The sequence below is a fragment of the Epinephelus lanceolatus genome, chromosome 2, assembly GCF_041903045.1.
Source record: "Epinephelus lanceolatus isolate andai-2023 chromosome 2, ASM4190304v1, whole genome shotgun sequence".
NCBI classification, from domain to species: domain Eukaryota; kingdom Metazoa; phylum Chordata; class Actinopteri; order Perciformes; family Serranidae; genus Epinephelus; species Epinephelus lanceolatus.
In genome coordinates this window covers 44651615-44670068 of record NC_135735.1, presented here as the reverse complement: position 1 = coordinate 44670068, position 18454 = coordinate 44651615, and the positions used below count along the sequence as shown (strand labels likewise).

The window sequence follows — 18454 nt, the reverse complement described above, 5'->3', positions numbered from 1 at the left end:
AGGAGGGGAGAGGTGCTCACAGATGTATGTGCACACACATGCACAGACACACACACACACACACACACACACACACACAGACAGAGACATCTGCAGGTCACCATCATCATAGTGGGAATAATACCAGGGATGGTTATCATAAAGGGAAGCTTTGAGCTCCCGGCCGTCTTGGGAAGATGATTTGGCTGGCCCGGAACAATGAACTGTGGGAATCCGCTTGTCCTGCATTGATCTTCCTCCCATGGCATCCCCTGCAAGGCTGTCAGAGCGATGGACGGATAAAAAGACCCACAACATTTTTCTTTCTCTCTCTCTCGCTCCCTCCCGGTGTCTTTCTTTTCTCCCTGTCAGGAGGGCTCCCACTGATCAGCGGGGATGAGCTGAAAGTTGAACTACCTGTTGACAGGACCTCTTAAACAGCCCTCAATGACATATTGTGCAAGAGAAAGAGGGAGGGGTAGAGACTCCTGTTCATTCATATTTGTCACTGATCTATTGAGTCCGTGCTCTCATGAAAGCCTTGTTCCCTTGCTTAATATTTTGTCGGTGTTAAAGCAAAGCAAGGAGTTAGGGCCTACATACAGTGTTATGCATAAGTTATAAAATGTGTGTATTCATGTAAAGAAAAAATGCCCTCTTTTGTCTTTTCAGTGTTGTGTTTTAGAAGGTGTCGGGTACAAATTGGTCCCTAAGAATGTGATTGGTGTTTTTGGCCAGTCAAACAGAGCGCTGGCCCTTTCAGGGTACTGGAAACACCTCCCTAAAGATCCACAAGCCCTTTGAGAGAGGAGGGCACAAAAACAGAAAAAAAAAAGAAATGTGTATTTGTTCATATTTGTAAGGAAAAACAACATACTTAAAGTCAGATCTAGATGAGATCTGATCTTGGCCGTGTCTGCAACTCTACTTTTTTCCCCCCTTTAAAAAAGAACAATCCATCTCTGAAGCCTCACATCTTTTTGATAGTGCGGAGTTATGCGTTTTGATCAAGAGGCTTCAGGCATGGGATGGAGTTAGGATTGAATCTGGCAGGGGTTGTGTGACTGTCTTCCATGTGCAGTTCAGAGTGTTTTCGCCTCATTACAGAAAGTAATAATGCAGTGAAGTCAAAGAGCGGGAGAGAGGAAGGAAAACAAGGCAGCTTTTTTATTGAATTAATTAGACGCCTTGCAAAGACCACCTGCAATAGAAACAAAACACAAGCCAGGAAAAAACTCATATCTGGTCTGTTCTACCTCGAACTTGAACTAAAGCAACTTTTACCAAGAGCTAATTGATCTTTGAAATGACTAGGAAGCTCTTTTTTACTTTGAAAACATACTTACAGCTACTGAATGGATCTGATTGTCCCTGCTGCTTATAGCATTCAGCTCACAGTGCATGTAACATATGGTAAATACCCACATTGTCCCTTAAACACAGATTACTGGAGCTGTAGCCCCCCATCCCCCTACCCCTCGTCTCATTAATGATTTGGTGGAAATATGATGGAATTCAGCACATTGTGAATAATGATTGATTTGTTTAATGCAATGAATTACTTCATTAGGACTTAATGAGGTATTGCATTGTGATTAGTCGATGGGTTTTGTGTCGATACATGTCAAAATAACAAAGTAAAGTCCAAGTAATGGCTTTTCGATCCTTTAGTTTCTCCCCATCTTGTCTTAAATGTCAGAGCAAAGTTTTATGACAAAACTTGGGCCTAAAAGTAACTTCAAAAAGTAGATGCAGGAGTTTGTTTGAAATTGTTTATTTTAATATGAATTTATAATAGGTAGCTCTTCCTAATATTGACACTGTCTTTCATATACTTTATATGGTTACAATTAGACAGCGACACATACAAATCCCTTATGCATTTATGATGCATGGTACCATTGATAAGACAGAAATGAACTGAGCACATTCAAATGCTGACTGAAATACACTTCCATTGTGTTACAGATACCACTTATAATTAAGCTGAGGCTTGAAGAGAAAAAGAGCAGGGGAGAAAAATGCATTTAGAGAAACCGAGTGAAATCAGTTTTCTGTGCGTGTGCACGAATGTGCGGAGGACTTTGTGTGTTTACGGGGTGCACGTGCTGCTTTGCTGAATATTAAACCACAAACTATAAAGACAACAACTGAACCGTCGTGAGAAAATGCTAAAGGAAGTCTTTGTGGTTTTAGAGGTATCAGAGGAGCCAATAGTTTTAATGAGGCAGCATTGCTGTACATGCCAGGAAATGATAAGGTTATACAGGTTAGAATAACGGCAGAGAGATACTGTACCAGCAGAACGCTACACAGTGGATGTGTTGAACATATCGGCGTCAACGCAGGCTACACAGCCATGGCAGAGACAGTGAGACATAATAGGGACAAAGTGGCACCAAGTCTTCCTTAATACAACCGGTAAGAATGACAGACCTTGATCTTCTAAAAGCAGAGCACTGCTACATAGATATTGTGTAGAGTTGTTTCTTTCTGTACATTTGATGGATATTTTGCAAGAGGCTTGTAACAGTAACAGTCAGCATGATGTCAAAATAGAAAGAGTTGTTGATGTGATTTCTGTGGGCAGCCATTTGATAGTGCAGGGTGAGTTGCAACGTACTCCCCGTGTCTTTTAGAGGGCATGCGCATATTGAATTGTTGTCTGTAGTCAAAGGGTTGTGTTTGAGTGTCTTTGCCTGCGCGTGTGTGTGTGTTTCTACTTGTACACCACCCTCAAATTCCTTGCATGTGTGTGTGTTGATATGAGCAGAGGGGGGATGTCACATAAGAAATGTCCTTTTTAATCAGGGGAAAAAATATAAAATGACTGGGGAGCAAGGCAAGCATATTAATGTGTCTCATTTGCATACGCTCGTCAGCCAGGATACGTTTATAAAAAACACAAACTGGATTCGTCAGTTCATTTCACATTATTCCATTGTCTATCTGCCTTTGTTATATGTTAAAGATAAAGGCAGAAATCAAATTGAAGAAAAGGGCAAGCTGCTATCTCCCCAAATGAGCAACAGCTCATCAGCCTAGTTTAAATCACAGATTTCTATTCCAAAAGGCAGCCGCCTCTGTAAAAAAGGGCCCATTCAAATAAGGTCTTCTCCGATATAAGCACGCCTGGTGATGGAAGCTGGGGTGTCACATAAATACAATTTAAAACCCTAAGCCATTTAAAGCAGTCTAACAAAGTTTTATCTTTCTTTGCAATTCTCTCCGAATATTATTCTCACAATAAATGTACACATATAGAGTATGTATATATATATATATATATATATATATATATATATATATACATATATATATATTCCATCCAAGAATAAACTTTTTATTATTAGGCTTTTATGATGCTTAGATGAACGCAGCATTATTCAAGTCACATGAGAGCACGATCATAACATCTGTCGTAAATTTAAGTAGGCTTTGGCAGAAGCATATCTAGCTGTTATCCGCCTGCAGAACATAGCATGCCCATTATATTCTTGATGAATTCAGTCGAATTGCTTAAGATAGTTGTGGGGAAAAATAAGGAGAATTCAAAGGGCAGCCCACAAGTGTCACATTCCTTTAAACACAAGTGGAAGCAGCTCACAGTGTCTAATTCATCTGTGCAAGATAAGAATCCACCATCAACAGTGTGTTGGAGGGGCCAGTGGCTAAAAGAACAGGCACCCCTTATGTCTACTAACCTCCTACTGATGGGAGAGAGTGAGGGAAGAGAGAAAAAATTCAAATGAACGAGAAAACAAGCAGACCAAGTACAATGTTGAGTCCTCCCTGCTTTAGAAACATACTGTAGGTGGAGAGAGAGAAAAAGAAAGGGAGAGTCTGGCAGGACCTCAGTTGCCCTCTGTGCCTGTAAAGTGTATACTGAACATGTGTGCACATATTTTTAACGTGGGTGTGCCCCATTGCTGCCAGATTGGGTCCATAAGCTGTCTAAAATGATCCCACTTTCGCTTAAAAGTGAACTCACCTAATGCCAGTGCTTTACACTGCCTCTCCATGAAAGGATTTTTTGATGATTATAATCATGCGTTATAGCACAGTGGCTGCCACTGTTACCAGGCAGCATACTAATCAGCTTAATGAGATATTATACAATATTTTGTTGACCAAAGCAGAACCGTGGTTATTGTTTCTGAGGGTTTGACCCCTGCCAGCAGCCAGAGGAAGTGTGCAGATAGATGTTTATACCTCTCCATCTGGAGAGCAGATGGATCTGCATTAAAACCAATGTTATTCATTTTTTTGTTATTTATTCACTGATGTTACACATATGAAATGGAAAACCTTCTGCTGACAGTACAACATGTTCAGAAAATGGTAATATATTTTGGTAGCATTAAGGCAGCCCAGGACTACAGCATTCGTACAGTAGGCAGATCAAACACAACAAAGTAACTGCTTATTCCTCTCAGACTTGAGGGTGAACTTATCTGTTATCTATTCTTTTTTCAACTGTGTATCAACCAGTGCATCTTTGGCTGCAATGGGAACCCGTTCAACACAGCCAACTGTTGTTTTCTCCATCCTAGAAACTATAAAAGATTTAGGTAGAGAGAAGAAGACAGACAGAGAGAGAATTGGGGGAATAGAAAGAAGCAGAGGGAGAGCAAAGTGATTCACATCAAATGTAGTGCGGATCTTTAATGGAATTTTGCGCCAAGACAAGTGTCGTGGCAACAAGATAAGAGTGTTGTGTTTACTGGAGTAACCCCTTGGCTTTAAGTGCTATTGTTAATATCATAATTGTAGTATTGCGGTGGCTCCCCGACAATGCCGTTGCTCCGTTTCATTAAGGCGTGTAATTGGAGGAATTCTGATAGGATGGGCACAAGTAGCTTAATTATACACTGCTCACTGTGTTTACAGAGTAATTATTCCATCCAAAATGGTGTTACATTTTGAAAAAGTTCTATGGAGTCGCAGCATTTCTCCAGGCCCTTGGTGCTGACAATTCACGCAGTGCTCTATGCATCAAAGGCAATACATTTCATTTCCCTGTGCTGGGTGACACAGCACAGGTGTTGGTTCCCTAAGTGAAGAAACACATTAGTCCTGAACATGTGGCTGGATAATATTCTATTTGCAATCCCAAAAGCAAATACAAAGAGCACAGCAGCAGCCACCTTCTTTTCTGAAACCCATAATGTTTTCAAATATTTCTAATTCTACAGATTTTTTATTTCTAATATATTTCCCTGTTTCTTTCTGGTTTTACAGGATGGAGGACTCTAGTTTGTGTCTTGGTGTGTCGTCAGCAGTGCCTGATGCTGATGCCCATCTGAGCAGTGCAGTGTTAAATGGCCGCTACCCCATCAGTCAAAAGCTTCATCAGCTCACTGCCCAGCTAGGACACGCCTTTCCCGACCTACACCGCCCACAACAGATCCCCGAAGAGAAAGCAGCAACGCCTTTGGACGAGAAGACCCACCACGCAGCCCTGGCCAGTCAGCCTATCAGCAGTCAGATGGCCCTGCTAGCCAATCAGCTCAACCGAGACATTGACGCAGGGGCACTAAGTGGGTTGAACGGGCGTGTTGATTTACAGCAGTTTCTCAACGGCCAGAACTTGGGCATCATGTCCCAGATGAACGATATTGAAGATGATGCCCGCAAGAATAGGAAGTATCCCTGTCCACTTTGTGGCAAGCGCTTTCGTTTTAACAGCATCCTGTCACTGCACATGCGCACACATACAGGAGAGAAGCCCTTCAAGTGCCCCTACTGTGACCATCGAGCGGCTCAAAAGGGCAACTTGAAGATCCACCTCCGCACCCACAAGCTGGGGAATCTTGGTAAAGGCCGTGGCCGTGTCAGAGAGGAGAATAGGCTGCTGCATGAGCTGGAGGAGAGGGCCATTCTTAGGGATAAGCAGATGAGAGGGAGCGGCAGTCTCCTCCAGACTGCTCCAACACCCCATCTGGGTCTCAATAGCAGCTCTAATACCCATCAGCAGCAGCTAGGCTCGGCCTGTGGCCTCCTCGCCCCCTCCAGCCTTACCACTCCAGAAACAATTTCCCAACCTTCTTCTTCACCCAAGCCGGCTGGCACCCAGGATGAACAGTCCTTGAACCCAACTACAGGCTTCCGCTGTACCTTCTGTAAAGGGAAGTTCAAGAAGCGCGAGGAGCTTGACCGCCACATTCGCATACTCCACAAGCCCTACAAATGTACTCTGTGTGAGTTTGCTGCCTCCCATGAAGAGGAGCTGATAAGTCACGTGGAGAAAGCCCACATCACAGCTGAGAGCACACAGGGCCAGGGTGCTGGTGGTGTCGGTGGCACACAGGCTGCCACTGAATTCCGCTGTGACGTGTGTGGCCAGGTGTTCAGCCAAGCTTGGTTCCTCAAGGGCCACATGCGCAAGCACAAGGACTCCTTTGAACACTGCTGCCAAATCTGTGGCCGTCGCTTCAAGGAACCGTGGTTCCTCAAGAACCATATGAAGGTGCATCTCAACAAGCTGGCCATCAAGAACAAGCCAGCCCAGCCCAGTGAGCAGGACATGGCTGCCGTCAATAGCATGAGCAATCTGGCTCAGGAAGCTCATGCCAATCTTTATTCCCGCTACATCTCCTGTCTTCAGGGAGGCTTCCTTTCACCAGACAAACAGGGCCTGAGTGAGCAGCACCAAATGTTGGCTAAAGCAGGGATAGCCATGAAGGAAAAGGAGATGCTAGGGAAGCTGCTTGGGCCAATGGCAGGAGGTATGGGCCATGGGCTGGGCGAAAATGAAAAGCGCTCACTCCTGGGTTGTCTCAACCTTGTGCCACCACTCAAGTCCAGCTGCATGGAGCGTCTCCAAGCAGCTGCAAAAGTGGCGGAGATGGACTCCCTCAATAGCTACCAAGCCTGGCAGATAATGGCTCGTGGCATGGCTATGGACAGGGCTTTCATGCCGAAGGAACAGCAGCAGCAGCAGCACCAGCACCATATACCCCCGGGGCAGGAAGATGAGATGGGTGGTGCTGGGGCCTTGGCTTCCTTCTCAAAGGAGAAACAAGACTACTCCTTGATTGCTTCCAATGATAGCTCCAAGCAGAAGCAGCTCTCTGAAGCCTTGCAGGGATCCAAGGCAGCTAGCGGAGCCATGATGTCCATGAAGGAGGATGGAAGAGGCTTCGACAGTCACCGTGACTTAATGTCTGTCCACAGTAGTGCTGAGGCTCCTGGAGCCATGGCCGGCTTGGGAAGCCCAAACATCGACTACAGCCTCTCTAGCCTCTCCATTCTGAAGGAGAAGCCTTCAGAGTGCCCTGACTGTGGCCGGGTCTTCAGAACCTACCATCAAATGGTCGTCCACTCCCGCATTCATGGCAAAGACAGGAGAGGCATTGAGGAAGCGCTCCAGCAACAAGGTCTGGATGAACGTCGCGGATCAGCCAGCGACCCGGAGTCCCAGTCAATCAGCCGCTCCACCACTCCTGGTTCATCCAACGTGACGGAGGAGAGCGGAGCTGGAGGAGGACACTCCCAGACAGGAAGCGTCCAGGATGACAGCCCACATCCCTCCTCACCATCTTCAGGTAAGAAAAGTACAAAATGTGAAAGTGAATGACAACCACTTGTATTTTGGTATTGTTCTTGTATTGGTCAGTCTGAGGATAAAGCGACCAACATCTTATCCTGGTGACATACTTGGGATTTATGTTCTTTAATTCAGCGTTACCTACTGTACTTACTACAGTTCTACCTACAAAGTTTCCAATAAGAATCACTTTGTATAGTTTAAAGATGTGTGCATGTGTCAGTGTGTCAAATCCATCTCTTTAAAAGGCAATGAAAAATAGTCCAAATACCCATCAAAGAATCAGAGCCACACATTCCTCACATAACTCAGATACTTTAGGTCTTTGTTCAAATACCCACACACCCTCACAGAGTGGTTTGCTTTTATAGGATACTTTACACACACACAGACGCACGCACGCACGCACGCACGCACGCACGCATACAGTACATACATATATATATATATATATATATATATATATATATATATATATATATATATATATATACACACAAAGTTTTATTGAATTTAAGTGTACACAGTGTACTGTAAATATCACATACACTGTGTACAGGTCATTTTCAAGTTCTTATGCGGGACATACTGTAGTAACAGTTGTCCCCTGACATTGCTGAGTTGTTGCAACAATTTACATTAAGCCAAACAGACAACCCAAGAGAACACAATCCAGGAAGAGACATGCTTCACCAATGCATTTACATTTGCAGGTTAGCAGTCGAGATCCCTGTGGAACAAGAGTAAAGACTGCGAGCGTAGGGACGAACTCGTTTTAACCACAGCGATTAATAAATGTCTTTAATAAACATGTTGGAGACAACTGTACCCCTCCCTTCTCCCTTCCCAGCAAACACAGGCCGGCCGGGGCTAGATAAGTGTATGTTTAGTGGGATTAAGGGAGGCTCGTTGCTAATGATTACACAAGTTTTTAAAGGTAACTTTCGCTTGCTCCTCAGGGCACTATGCTGGCGTTAAGAAGCGTGCGCGGTAATTAGGTCACGACTACGCGATAATCAGTCGGTTTAAGCTAAACAAGACACTAATTAAAGATATACATATAAAGCAGGTCAAAAAAATGGTGAACTTCATTTGCAAAAGCGAGGATGTGCTTTTAAGTCTTTTGAGAAAAAAAATATAAATAAATATAAATATAAATCAGAGTGGCTTAGCTTAAGGCTGTAAGCAACTTAATTCCACCAGTGGAGACGAAATTGTTTATTTATTCACAGAGGCATGAAGTCCTTATCATGCCCGTGTAGTGTGATGGGTTTGAACATGGGACAGGCTATGTTTATTTTAATCTAAGAAATAATAACAGACAACCCCCCACCCCAATTAGGAATTAATGAAAATGAGAGTGAGATAAAAACCTATTTTCTTTATAGAGACTATTAAACATTACACTTTCTCAACAGGGTGGGGGTGTAGCGGATGTAATTATCTTCTGAATTTTAATGCTGGAAGTCTCTCTCTCCATCTCTCCCTCTCTCTCTTTCTCCATCTCTCTCCCTCTCTCTCAGTCTCTCTGTCTGTCTCTTTTGACTCAAGCACTTTGAATCTGATGAGTACAGCTTGTGGCGTTTCAACAACTTCAGAAGTACTACATTAACATCCAGCGTGCGGTATACAAAATAAAATAAGCGAATTACAGTGAAATAATAATTGACAAATAAAACCAATAGTATTTACCACCAAATGCTAACAAAGCACAAAGAAATGCATTCGATTTAGTCGAGTGGTTAAATCTCTCCCCCCGGGCACCATCTTTTGGAGAAGGCGGGGTAGGATTAAAGAAAATATAAATACCAAAATAAATTAAAATAGTGTATTGACAACTTTGCACAAGAAAAACAAAAAAGCCTGCTGGTTTCCACAAGGCCTTACTGCTGCCCTTCCTGCTGTCTTTGTCTGACTGTTTGTGTGCATGTGGTTTGTGTAAAGGTAGTGTGTCTCACCCGTAGCCCAGTGCTCAGTCAGAGGCTACACTGCTTGATACATTGGCTCTATTCAAGCTTTTTGTCAATCTGGGATTGTCAAATCTGAAAGGCTGTCCTCACATTGTTGTTGCAGAGCTCCATGAGTGTATGTGTGTGCCAAAATAGGATATAATTTACTGCTAGAGAGCATGGCAGAGGTGGAAAATAGATATGTAAAGAAGAATGAAATAAAATGATAACTGATCTGAACAGACCGGGATGAGGTTATACCAAACAAAAATGTGAGAAGTAAACAGATTTGACATAAAAAATGTTAAATATGCTGGTTTTGCTGTTTCCTGTTTTTTAATCAGAGGTAGTGAAACTTGTCTTTCTTCACAACTTACACAATGTGATTCACATTTGGAGCTCAGGGACTCTCAAATTAGAAGCTTTGATGTGTGAGAAAAAAAGTGTCTGAGCCTCGTGGAGAAAGGTGTCATGCTTCTCTTCTGCATGCATGTTTGTTGTGTGTGTGCATGTGTCTGCATGTGTGTGTGTGGGGGAGCTTATATGCTTATACAGTATGCGTGCATATCACTCTTTTGTAGTGAACAGGATGTGGCTACTGTACCATTGTCTTTATCTTAATATCTCAGTTTAAAAAAAAAGGGCTCATCTCTCTAAGTGTGTGTGCGTGCACCTGCGAGTGTGTGCCTGTGTACGTGCGAGCCTCTGCCCCGCCACCTACCCACAAGCAATTTTGAGTTAAACTTGAATTATAGTAATCAAAAATAACATCTCAACTGTGAAAGAAGGTCAGCTCCGCCGCTTTTGTCTTTGAGACGGCACTTGTTTAAAAGCAACGAGTGAAAAGGGGAGAATTGAGGAAGAAAAAGAGCAGAAAAACAAAGGCCTCTGTCAGAGATGTCCTTTAAAGACCTTCCTTATTACAACGTATCTCGGCAGCTAACCTTGAGCATGTTTCCTTTTCAATAAAATTCTTTATTTCTTTAAAGAAAACAAGGAAGTAATTACATTTATGCCCATCATGATCTTTTTTTGTTTGGTTATCCTTGGACTGACTTCACCTCAACGTTATTGTTTCCCGCTGATCAGGACTCAGACTAGCAGTGTTGAGAGGAAACAGACTGTGCAGAATAGTAGTCATGTTAGGAAGTTGCGGCAACAGGTAGACCTGATGTGAATACAACTGATTACATCTGCAAAGACCTGGTGCTTTGGAAAACACAGCCCTTTTTTTGCCAGCTCTTTCATGCAAATAAACCCACCATTGAATATCCTCATTTTGCACGATAGCGTCTTCCCATTCAGCTACAATATAAGGAAAATGTAGCTAAATGTGTAAAAAATAGGCTTTGCTGCACTCGTGTTAGGCCTAAAGCAGTCCTCCTTACATGTACCTCCACAACCTTCCCACTACCCCTAAACCCCACTCCCACCTCTTGGCTCCTGACTGTAAAAGATTCTATACACTCCCTCTGGCTCTCTCTTTCTCTTTCTCTCTCTCCAGAGAATCCCCCATGTCTACATTTTTTTAAGAGGAACAGCGTTTTAACATGGCAAGGATTAGCCTGCATATCCCTGGTCTTTACCGCGGCTCAAACAAGCAGGCAAAATGCTCCATACAAATTGAAATTGGATTTGCCAACTTGACGCCTTAGGTTATAAAGCATGGATATTCATCTAATTGCGACGGTACAATGGGGGCGTAATTACACATGCGGACAAACTGTTACAGTGTAATTACTGTGTCATTAACAGGAATAAAGTAGAGTTGAACAAGATCCAGACTGCTATGAATATGCATGGTGACAAACCAGATCTACCTATCTATTATCAGCTAATGTAAGATAAGGAGTTGTCAACTGGAAATTTCAAACAAGAATGCATTTTAAGGATTTTCATCTGTATTCTTTTACTGTTAATGACAGTCCAAAAATACTTAAAATATATGTAGATCAACCAAAGCCAGAATAATTAAAATTACAGACATTAAGGTAGATTAAAGATAACTGATATAACTGAATACTATAGAAGGACATTATAGGGCAAAAATAGCATACCATCAGGTGTTCTGGATCATGGTTCTGAATATTTTGAGATAGTTCTGTAAAAATGTTCTCATTACACTTAACCCTGTCTCCTGGAAATTACAATTTTCTATTACTAAATTTCATTCCTGATCATGTTGTGGCGACAACCTAATTACTGCCTGGATTACATTCAGAGACAACGTTATTTGAGTTAATGAAACACTACATTTATTAACTCGTCAAATACCGCCACTTTGTCAGTGATGCAAAAAGTCACCTTCTGTGGTGGTATGATATGTCCCCAAGCGGTATCAGTTAATAATGCCACTGAATAGCATCAGTTTGAAACGCCACCATTAAGAATGTAATATAAGGAGCTGGGAAGTCTCCATACGGTGGGATGGAGGGGAGGTGGATGGGTTCAACAAACCCTGGACTTTCATCTGGGAGCCCGCTGTTAGCTTCACATGTACAGTAAATGTTGAGCCAGACCATGATGTTGTTTTTTGTTGCCTAAACTTAAGAAACATAAGTGTATTTTGAAAAGACACAAAAATGTAACAAGCTTAAGTTGACATGGTGTCCTGGATGCAGGAGGATAATCAGCGCGTCAAAGTAAAGGTGAAATCCACTGACAAAGAACGCATTGTTATGTACCACGCTGGACTCTCAGGGAGGTGACCAGTGGTCGATTGTGGACAGCGGACATAAAAAGTGCAGAACTGTGACACCAGAAACCTGGGTTCTTGTCCAGAACTGTCTGTGGTTTAGGAAACAAAAACACTTTGGTTAAGTAAATGGACTTGCACTTGTATAGTGGTCCTCTAGCCTTCTAGCTACGTAAAGTGCTTAACACCCCAAGTCACATTCACCCATTCACACACTGGTAGCCAAGACTGCCACACTAGATGCCGCCTCCTACTCAGCTTAAATATTCACATACACAGCCATTGAGAGCAATCTGGCGTACAGTATGTTGCCCAAGAGTACTTTGGCTTGTGTACTGGAGGAGTCGGGAATCAAACTGCCAATCGTTTGATTAGTGGATGACCTGCTCTACTTCCTAAGCCACAGTCGCAGCGTTGCCAGGTGGGAAATGTAGGATTATTGTACCAGAGACTCAAAATTAGCGTATTTTGAGGGAAATTATCGCACATCCATCACAGCCAAAATAACAATCCTACTGATGCGCTATAGGCAAATATAGTCACTCTAGTGTTTACTTTTTTGGTTTACTTTTTTCCATTTTCCTTGCTTCTGTTTTTCCTCTTTTCTTCTTCTGTTTTGAATCTCATTCTCGCTTGACTTCCTGACGTGTCCTAGCATCTCGTGGGGCAGGTACAGTTGACCATTCAGCCAATCATGCTCATTGTTCAGAGACAAACGTCATCCGTATCTCACGCTAAGCAAAGTGCGATTGGCTGGAAACATGTCATCACATGGGAACAAATGCCTTCAGGGCTCACAAAAAAACTCCGGCATACTGATTACAACCACACATTCATGAAATGGTCAAATTATCATACATTTGGCCTTTCTTGGGATTATTGATCGTACATCGTACAGAGGGTCAAATTATCGTACAAATATGATAATTATCGCACACCTGGCAACGCTGCACAGTCGTGCATAATGGCTTCTTCGTTTGCGAGGGCAAAGGAGGGCGTGCAATTCCTTGTCTCCCCAGTTGCTCATCTTTACAGTGTTGTCAGGTTTGCGTTTCCCTCTTGCTACTAGCTGCTCGCTAATTCCTGCTATCAGCTGTTTCCTGTTTATCCACTGCCAGTGGCTTGCACGTGTGGCATCATCAACAGCTCCTCCCACAAGTCTTCAACAGTCCCTCCCGTTGTGGAAGGCCGCCTCGGTCTGTTTAAACTAAAAGGGTTCTGCCAATATGACTACCCTATGAGGTGGAAAATTGGGCGCCTCGGATCGACTTGCTATTCCACCTCTGTGTGTATCAACGCTCGCAGCAAAACGGCCCAACATTCGCAGAAAATCTGGCAGTGTAAAAGGGGCTTATGAGTTGATAGTGTATTACGAGATTTCCGCGACTTGCTAGATACGTTAATCAGCACCAATAGAAAATGTAGTTCACTTGGCATTATGGTTCCCTAAGCGTATTTGCTGTTTCAAATATATTGTATATAATTGTAGTTTCTAGGAGACAGAGCTGACACACTGTACTTTCAAATGAGGTCAGACTTACATATTTTTACATAACAGAGACTGACCAGTCCTCCAATGCTGGTGTAATACTATCACACACTAGTTTTTTGGATGACAGTTAGCTTTTGGTAATCTGATTAAAAACAACTTTAAGAAAAATGCAGAAAATAATATTAACTATAATAATAATTGTGTTTAAACTATATTTTGGCACATAAGCCCTCTACAAGGCAGAGCCACAGCATTATAATGCAGGACTCACCTTAATTATTGGACTCTAGAGGTTCAAATTCCCTAAGATATTAGTAATTGATCAAATTACTACAATCAAATGGATGCAGTTATTCTTGGGCTTGTAGTACACTGGAGGTCTGGGGCCCCAGGTCAGTTGCCTGCTAGATTTAATTAAGAGATCTTGACTTAATTTAGTTTAGTTTGGTAAAATCTCTGAATGCAGTAAGTTGCAGAAGGAGTCTAGTCAAAATTGTTATTGCATCTTTCACTTCATGGACAGTCTCCCTGCATTTTTCATTCAGGTTGGAAGGAAGGCTGGCAATTCACACAGTGTGATCAACTCATTAAACTTATCTGGGTTGTGAGCCAGTGCATTAGCTACAATCTAAGAAAACAGATGAATAAATATCAAGAGCAAAGTAACAGTCTATCTGTGTCTTCTAGATTGGGTAATTAGCCTAGCTGATGTTTTAAGCTCATGGTCATAAATGAATTACAAGAGAAATGTGTGTACAATTACTATGCCACTTTGTCTCTCTGTACTTGCATACGATGCTTGATTACAACTCGGTTAAAGCAGGCACCTGGTCTGGCCCTGAGCTTCCCAGTGTCACCACATGGGGCTCAATTTTTGGCGATTTTTAATGTCACTTTTTATAGAATGTTGAAAATATGAAAAATATTTAAATGGTAGATTTCTACTCTAAATGCACTCAAAAATCATTAACAAAGAAAATGTGATTGGGATACTTAATTATATATATATTTTTTCTGTCCATTTCAATGGACAAAAAATCTTAACACAGAAATCACCTAATGGTTACAATGACAACAAATGGTCGAAACAGAACTTTTTTTAAAAAAACAAACAAACAAACAAACACAAGATCATTTATTTTTCATGAATGGTTAACCCATATCAATGAATAAAGTGATGCTTTAAAACACATTGGCTATATATTTTGCATTGTATTAGTCTTCACAACTCAAAATATCCTTAATTCTGAAGTATCTTGATAAAACAGTATGTGTAAAACCTTCTGAGATGAATATCCTGTGGACGTATTCAATAAAATGTATTATAAGCTGATTGAATTTAATCAGAACAACATTTCCCCTGTTCACTTTCTGGTGACACTCAGATCCTTCATCAAATTCCAATGGATGGATATTTTTGAAGTAATCCTGAGTAATAGCTATAAAGCCTTCATAGAATATTTTTTGACATGTTTAAGTAACTCAACATCTCATGTTTACTTTAAACACAGTTTTAACACAAAGTAGGTACTTTAACTATATGATTTATAGACTGAAACTCATGTTGTGCTTCCTCCTTGCCCCACAGTCGGACATGCTTGTTGAAAAGGGGGTGTGGCTCTTCTGCAGTCCACTTTTCCACTGCAGTTGGTTTATAGACGTGTAATCATATACGTCTGTGCATTTAGTTGGAGTCAGATGACAATAATCATAAATTTAGACATCCTAGAAAAGTTAAGTCTGTTGGGATGGTTGGACGATCTTAATGTGTTAAGATGGTAGCTTAGTGTGACTCCTGCCTTTTAGAAGAAACTTATGACAAAATCTAATTTTAGTTTTAATATTTTACTCAATATTGTGTCTACATGGTGCATATTCCTAAGTAAAATTGTGTTTACTCAAATCAGCACAAACTAACTGAGAGAGATCCAACCTGAAGTAGGGTGATATTTCAGTTCTGCTAGTTGGTTTGTGGATTTTGGGCAGAATATATTAAGGGAATGAGGGTGATAGGGCTCAATAGGGGCCCAGACTTAATTTTTTTTTCTCCCGGGGCATGTGAGTGGATTAATCCAGCCCTGCTTATGTCTGTAAATAAAAAGATAAAAAACAAAACATGCAATCTTACAAAAAGTAGATCAGGTGCTAGACTGAGCATGAACAAAAACTAGAACAATTGCATAGTAAAATCTTAGTGTATAAGCAGATGAACCAGGGTGGGTAAAGCTAACCTACAATAAAATTCAGCCACATTAAGCAGTGTAGTTCTCATTATGAAAACCAGAAAAACCAACATATACCTCCTTACTGTACGCTACATTGCTCCTACACCACCTCACGCTGCAGCCAACACTTTGAAATGAGGCCAGACCTCTGTGAGTGTGCGCGCCATAATATATGAGTGTAAAACTATGTGCATTAAAAAATAATGAATTATGTCTCTGTTTTTTTTTTTTCATTTCTCCCCTCTGCATAAATTACTTTTCTTTGTAATTGACATCCGTTCCTCTACTACTTCCCCCCTCGCACTATTCTTCTTTTCTCTATAATCAGAGAACTCGGTGGTTACAAAACCTGAGCTTTCTACCCCCCACTCATTTGTCGGAGTCTGGCCTGTCATATCTGTATTTTTTATGTGTCACCAAACTTAAATAGACAGTCATTGTGTTACAGGCACAATCATTCCCCGAGCTGTATTTTTGTACAGTAGGTCAGGACTCTGGTGTCTGGTAAATGATAAAAGTTCTATTCAAACGCACTAATTGTCAGTGTGCTGTGCTGATTGACATGTCTCGGATAAATGCAGACTTAGTATTTTTGTACACGCTTGCACAATATAAAAGGCCAATTTATTTCTCTGTTCTTCTTTCTCTTATTCCTTGCACAGTTCATTTGATTTCTCTCTTCCTTTCTTGCTCTCTCCCTCTCTCTCCTACCCTGTCTTTCAGACTCAATTTGTAAATATTACCCATGGTGGGAATTAGCGCAGGCTTTTTAGATATTTTAAAATTCCAATTGTATTCCGACGAGTGTGTTTGATCGAGGGAAGGACTGTGAGCCTCGGTTTGCTCCTCAGTATTCCTGGGTGGCTATCAGTGGCTAGCCTTGTCCTTATGAAACATTTATCAGCCCGTTTTATGTCTTAATGATCACGTTAGGATTCCCCGCTTGGTTATGAAGCCGGGACAGGAGGAAAAAAAAATGGACTGTTGAGAGAGTGAAGGAGAGGCGATGAAAAAATGACACGGGCAATCCAGAAGGGAGAGACTGAGTGGAGTGAGAAAAAGGGAGAGATGACAGGGCATCACATTCCTCAGTAAACAGCATCATATTATGCCATCCACTCTTTTCAACTCCAAATCTTTGCCAAAACATAGCTTACCTTTCTCCTGGAACAAGCTTCCATGGCTCACATGTGCGCGCGCGTGCGCACACACACACACACACCCACACACACACCCTCCCTCTTCTTCTGTCTTCCCCATTCCTTTTTATGTTTTTATAATTAAAACATAATATTTATCTTTCCATAACAGAAGGCTGCCTTACTCCGTCAGGTAGACTGTTTGCATATTAATATTCTTAATACATCAACAAGCTATCTTCTCCGGTGTCATTGCTAAAACTGAGCAAGAATAGAGAAAGAGAAGGTGACTCACAAATACAGCTCTTTACTACAGTTTTGAAATGCTGGAGAAACTTAACTTGATTGAACATGCGGGAGAAGAGACTCAGAAGTAAAGAGGGGAAAAAAGCCTTAAAAAACAGAGAGCGACGGAGAAAGAAAGACATAAATTAACATCACAGTCACAACTTGTGCTGGTATTGGAGTGTGTTTACCCAGTCTCAACCTCAGGATGCACATATAAATGCACAGACTAAATACGTGTTTGTTCCTCCTTCAGTCAAAACTACCAAGCAAAGCTTGACACTGGCTAAGAAAAAGTTTCTCTTCTTTTGATTGTTTATATGTGTGCTTAACAGAGAGTTGGAGGAACGGAGGGGAGGGCAAAGCTGAATGAGGGCGAATGCCAAGTTCCTTTTCTCTGTCTGGTGACAGCTGCCTGACTCCGTCAATGTGGAATTCCTGTGAAATGAGGCAGGGCTCTTGGTCAGGGAATGCAAATGGACGGCAGTGGATGGTCGGCGGCTGAGCCGGGCCGGGCGGCGTGGATGGGGGTGTGGAGTGGATGGTGGGGGTGGGGGGAGTTTTGTTTGAACAAGTTAACTTGGGCATGATTGGGGTTCCTCCTGTGTATGAAAGAGCAAGAGAATACATTGACCTTTGCCTCATTAAAAATGGAGGGCCAGGCATGTGATACCATGACTGAGGAATCTCTTGCTTGCACCCCCCCCCCCCCCCCCCAAGCCCCTCCTCCACATCCTCCCCACTTTTTTTTTATCTTCTTCCTCTTTCTCCTCTTCTCCCTCGCTCTGTCATTCTCTCATTTTGCCTCCCTCCTCCCCTCTCAGTCTCCTCCTCTTAACCCCATTGACAGGTCACATAAAAAGCCTTTTGTGTCAACATCAGGGTGCTGACATGAGAGCAGAAAGCGACATGAAAAATGTGCTTTTTTTCTTAGTTGTAGCTACCTCCTCATCACAAAAGAGAGAGAGGGAGAGGGAGAAAGGGAGAAAGAGAGGGAGAAGCAAAAAGGGTGGAAAAGTGAGGGAGGAATTAAGTCCAGGGATTAAGATCTCTGAGCTTTTTTTTTTCCCTCTCTCCCCCTGCCACATTCCAATTGTTCTTAAAATATTTGGCAATGTCAATTAGTAAGTGAGCAGAGCTA

At 42.0% G+C, this 18454-nt stretch overlaps 1 protein-coding gene across 6 annotated transcripts in view; it reads left to right on the top strand.

Annotated features, from left to right (window-relative positions):
• znf536 (zinc finger protein 536) overlaps positions 1 to 18454 on the top strand; it is a 279521-nt gene that overhangs the window by 137878 nt on the left and 123189 nt on the right. For 5 of the 6 annotated variants that reach the window (XM_078161901.1, XM_033617187.2, XM_078161904.1 and 2 more), the window contains one exon: positions 5221 to 7526. In XM_078161901.1, the coding sequence (XP_078018027.1) occupies positions 5222 to 7526 (2305 nt within the window). In that variant the 5' untranslated portion in view covers position 5221. Of the gene's footprint in view, positions 1 to 2242; positions 2401 to 5220; positions 7527 to 18454 lie in introns of those variants that run through there. The other variant, XM_078161910.1, reaches the window with a different exon arrangement.